Genomic DNA, 5,152 nt, shown 5'->3' on the forward strand with positions numbered 1-5,152 from the left:
AATTAATTTCAATTTTTTATTAAAAATATTGGCCCTAACATTTTTTATAAAAGATTAAAATCCTGTTTAAACAAAAAATAATGAGGTAATTTTTTTTTTTTTTGACAAATGTAATTTCCTTGTTCACCCCTACATTGTTTTTGGTTTCTCTAGTATGTAGCTGAAGCTTATATATTTATTTTGATTAGGCCTCAGCCCATATACTATTGGGCCTACGCCTTTATTTGATAGGCCCAAATCACTTACTGGGCTAAAGCTGGGCTGGGTCTGATGTAAATTTCCCAGTTTACCCTCCCGTGTTCTTCTGCTCTGTTCATGTCTTCTCTCTCTTACACACACATACACTTGCTCCTTCTCTTCTCTTCTCTTCTCTCTTTTCCTCTCTTTCTTTCACTGAATTTGCGCTGCTTCAGATCTCACATTTGCAGCGTAACAAAACAAAACGCTCTTCAACATTCTCTCACTCCACATTCCCCTCTCTCTGAAGCTCTGGTTCCCCAACCATGGCTGCTAACGCCCCTATCTCCATGAAAGAGACTTTAACGGTTAGTATCATATTCTCGTTCTCATTTCATATTCCAAAGATCAATACTTTCTTTCCATTTCATAAAATTCGTTTGTGTTTCTATGTTTCTATTTTTGTTTTTATGATTGGATCACAATGCCACACAGCATAGTTACAATTCCGTCATAGTGACACCATTACGGAATTGTATTCCTTTTTTAATGGTTTCCGTGTTTCTGATTTGCAATGTGGTGTTTGTTTTGAAGCTGGGAAGCGTTGGAGTCAATCCACAATTCATTACATTCACTCATGTTACGATGGAATCGGATAAGTATATATGTGTCAGGGAAACTGCACCTCAGAACAGTGTTGTTATCATTGATATGAACATGCCTATGCAACCTTTGCGACGGCCTATTACTGCTGATTCTGCTTTGATGAATCCCAATTCCAGAATTCTTGCTCTTAAAGGTAGCATTCATTGTGTTATTTTATTTATTCACAGGAATAGTTGGAAGCTGTTATTTGTTTTCATTAACATTCTGTTGTATTGGAAATGTTAAAGTGATAGTAATGTCTGAATCTGTAATTCATTTGCATGCACATTTTATGATGATGCTGAGCGTTGTGATTCATGTCGTATGTGGTAGTGAATAATTTAGATTCTGGACAGCTACACTGTGGATGTATCACCTATATTGGTGTTACTGAATTCCGATGTTCTATGTACAGCTCAAGTTCCGGGGACCACTCAAGATCACTTGCAAGTGTTTAACATTGAAATGAAAGCAAAGATGAAATCGCATCAGATGACTGAGCAGGTGTGATATTTGTAAATCATTTAGATTTAGATGTAAAAGTCTTATTGGTAGGTAATGTGTTGTGTTACGTGATTGCTATTGCTAATTGTTGTGCATTTCATTTCTTTTAGGTTGTCTTCTGGAAGTGGATAACTCCAAAGATGATAGGAATTGTTACTCAAACATCAGTGTATCATTGGTCAATTGAAGGTATGTTTTATTATCTTCCATGACTAAACATACAGTTCTATTGCCCGCCCATTTCCATGTAATTCTTTATAAATTTGACAGTTGGACATCTTGTATTCTAAGTTCAGACTATGTACCGGAACTTCTTTTGTTTTCTAATCTAACATTTCTCATATATTAGGTGATAGTGAACCAGTGAAGATGTTTGATCGAACAGCTAATTTGTCTAATAACCAGATTATCAATTACCGTTGTGATCCTAGTGAAAAGTGGTTGGTTTTGATTGGCATTGCTCCTGGTTCACCCGAAGTATGTTATTTCTCTTCTTTATCAATTTTCAGCCATTGCTTTTGAGTTTTGAGGTATTATCGATTCCTCCTAATAAGATCCTTGTGCGTAAGCTCTCTAATAGGATAAATAACTTCAACAACTATGGGTTAGTTTTGATTTCTGACAATATTTTCATGATCTCTTGAAATGTAGGATAACTATAAGTTGCTTTTTTTATTCTTCTGCCTGGATTAGCTTGTTTTGAAAACTATTAAGTGGTTTAAAAATCTCTATATTCCTCTCTCACCACATTATGCCTTTTGGATGTCTTTTCATTCATATGAGATTGTAGTTGGTAGCTTTTACACACAGTCAAGATTATGATATGTGTGTCTATGTGTATTCTTGAGGTTTTTATTTTGGTTATTTTTTTGCTTTACCTTGTATTTAATATTCAATCTCTACATTACGGCATCACCTTTTTTCTTTTGTTCCTTTTTTAATCAATGAATTGTGTTTTCTGTCTAAACTACTTCTTGCACCTTATTAACAAAGATTTCTTTTATAAAATAATTAATCGTCTACTTATATTCAAGTGAAGATTGCAGTTATTTTTTGTGACTCAGATTTCCCCATCATCAAACCTTATGAGATTATTTATTTATAATTTATTACGTTACATTTTGTTCATTGGTTAGTGGTTACATGCAGAAACCCCAACTAGTAAAAGGAAACATGCAGCTCTTCTCTGTGGATCAGCGCCGCAGTCAGGCTCTTGAAGCACATGCTGCCTCATTTGCTACAACTCGAGTAATTTTGTCTCCCTTGTTAATTATTTATAATTTATAATTTTATACAGAAAATGAGTGTGTGTGCCTTTGTGTTGCTGCTAATTCAATGCTGTTGATATTTTGCCGCGTGTGCATGTAGGTCCCTGGGAATGACAAGGATTCTGTTCTTATATGTTTTGCTTCAAAAAGTGTCAATGCTGGACAGGTTACATCTAAGATGCATGTCATTGAACTTGGTGCACAGCCAGGTATAACCGTGGACTATCTATTACCACCATTCACTGATATGAAAAAATAAAAACTTAGTCTATCTTTATAAAGGTTTCGTCAAAGCAGCTTCATCTTTCACAGCATCAAGTTGGCTGATTATTAAAAGATAGATCATGCGATGTAAAATTGTAGAAGGTTGAAATCGTCATTGATAACATAGATAATTATGAACTGCGAAAACGAATATATTATTCAGAACTATGATCGAGTATCTGTTACTAATGTTATATTATTTTTCCTGTTCAGTATGCAATTTAGCTTCTGAATTTATGTCTAATTTATAATTGGTTTATTCTTTTATCTTGATGCTTTATGCATATGTAACTGTTCAGAATTCATTCTGAGATATTCTACAGTAAATTCTTATGTTTCGTTGACAAGTCATAATTCCTGATGCATCTGGTTTATTTTTGAATGCTTTATTATAGGAAAACCATCATTTACCAAGAAACAAGCAGATTTGTTCTTTCCCCCAGACTTTGCAGATGACTTTCCTGTGTCAATGCAGGTACAAAGATGTGGACTTTAATTATAAATTAATATTCTCTATCCTACATAGTCATCAGTTAGTTATTTCATATGTTCTTTTCATACAGATTTCAAATAAGTATGGATTGATATATGTTATCACAAAGCTTGGACTTTTATTTGTCTATGATCTGGAGACTGCAACTGCAATTTATAGAAACAGGATCAGTCCTGATCCTATATTTTTGACCAGCGAAGCATCATCAGTAGGGGGTTTCTATGCCATTAATAGACGTGGCCAGGTGTTGCTTGCTACTGTGAATGAGGCAGCCATTGTTCCTTTTGTTAGTGGCCAGGTAATGTATGATGGCATGTTCCTTTGGCCAAACGGAACAATAAATGTTTCTTTAAAACCTACTCTTAAATGTTTCTTTCAAACTTTTGCAGTTGAACAATTTGGAACTTGCTGTGAATCTCGCTAAAAGAGGAAACCTTCCTGGTGCAGAAGAATTGGTAACATGAGCTGCAATTGTTTAGTTTTGTGCTGTTATCAATGTTGTCAAATTCCATAAATTTCAAAACTGGCTGACTTTATTGGGTTCAATGATTGTTTGACTAGAAATTTTCTTTTTCTTGTTCCAATTTCCTGCCATTTCTTTTCTTCCTAAATGATTTGCTTTGAGGGAATCACTGCCTTTTCTTTTTTCTTTTTTCTTCATTTCTTTTATTTGTTTCATTGATCAGTGATTGTTATGTTCCTGTTTTTAATTTTTTCCAGGTTATTAAGCGGTTTCAAGAATTATTTGCTCAGACAAAGTATAAGGAAGCTGCCGAGCTTGCTGCAGAATCTCCACAGGGAATACTTCGAACTCGTGATACTGTTTCTAAATTTCAGGTATACTTTTGTGTTAAATCACATGATTGTGGATCAGCTGATACTTCTTTTTCATGTTATTGCTAACTGCAGCATTTAGTTGTTGGCATGCTTAATAAGACTGTGACACATGAGATGGGAACCTAATATGCTTTTAATATCAACAACTTGATTTTGAATTGTTAATTTTTTCAGAGTGTACCTGTTCAAGCTGGACAAACACCACCATTGCTGCAGTACTTTGGTACTCTGTTAACCAGAGGAAAACTCAATTCTTTTGAGTCATTGGAATTGTCACGACTTGTGGTAAATCAGAACAAAAAGAACCTTTTGGAAAATTGGCTAGCAGAGGACAAGCTTGAATGCAGTGAGGAGCTTGGTGACCTTGTGAAGGTCCTGATCTAAAATTTCTAATCCACTCATAAACTCATAATTATGTAGTAACAAAAAGTAGTTGTCAATTTTATAATTGAAATGATAGAACACTCATAAGAGAAACTACAATGGCTTGATTATTTCACTCACTTTCTTGTTATTGGTTTATTTTACTTTCAGGTTTCTCATATTATTAAGTTGATATACTGCTAGCCTTTTTAGATGAGCTTGTTAACAAAAAATCTTTTGAAACCCATGTGACCTTTATTCCTTTGCATAAGCTATAAAATGAAGCATGCGAAAGTACACACCTGCATGTGCCCTAGCAAACACATTTATTTGTTATTCTTCAGTTTCCAATTGCTCTTGAAGTGAACTCAATAATTATTCATTTTTTTTTTTGCCGTATATCTCCTTCCTTTGTCTCTCTAATACTAATCTTGTGAGTAATGCAGACAGTGGATAATGATCTTGCGTTGAAAATATATATCAAAGCTAGAGCCACTCCAAAAGTTGTTGCTGCTTTTGCGGAGAGGAGAGAATTTGACAAGATTCTGATATACTCAAAGCAGGTAACCATTTTCTTTTATGGTTTATGAAGTCATGAAAA

General features: G+C 34.4%; 1 protein-coding gene across 1 annotated transcript in view; it reads left to right on the forward strand.

The window, feature by feature from the left end:
• Window positions 321-5,152, forward strand: part of LOC107609482 (clathrin heavy chain 1-like) — an 11,632-nt gene continuing 6,800 nt past the window's right edge. The window contains exons 1-13 of the mRNA XM_016311471.2: window positions 321-545; window positions 772-976; window positions 1,238-1,326; window positions 1,437-1,515; window positions 1,676-1,803; window positions 2,476-2,574; window positions 2,695-2,803; window positions 3,254-3,333; window positions 3,422-3,649; window positions 3,741-3,806; window positions 4,072-4,188; window positions 4,363-4,560; window positions 4,998-5,114. Of these exons, the coding sequence (XP_016166957.1) occupies window positions 504-545; window positions 772-976; window positions 1,238-1,326; window positions 1,437-1,515; window positions 1,676-1,803; window positions 2,476-2,574; window positions 2,695-2,803; window positions 3,254-3,333; window positions 3,422-3,649; window positions 3,741-3,806; window positions 4,072-4,188; window positions 4,363-4,560; window positions 4,998-5,114 (1,557 nt within the window). The 5' untranslated portion in view covers window positions 321-503. The remainder of the gene's footprint in view (window positions 546-771; window positions 977-1,237; window positions 1,327-1,436; window positions 1,516-1,675; window positions 1,804-2,475; window positions 2,575-2,694; window positions 2,804-3,253; window positions 3,334-3,421; window positions 3,650-3,740; window positions 3,807-4,071; window positions 4,189-4,362; window positions 4,561-4,997; window positions 5,115-5,152) is intronic.

Source organism: Arachis ipaensis, chromosome B07 (assembly GCF_000816755.2).
Source record: "Arachis ipaensis cultivar K30076 chromosome B07, Araip1.1, whole genome shotgun sequence".
Classification (NCBI taxonomy): Eukaryota; Viridiplantae; Streptophyta; class Magnoliopsida; order Fabales; family Fabaceae; genus Arachis; species Arachis ipaensis.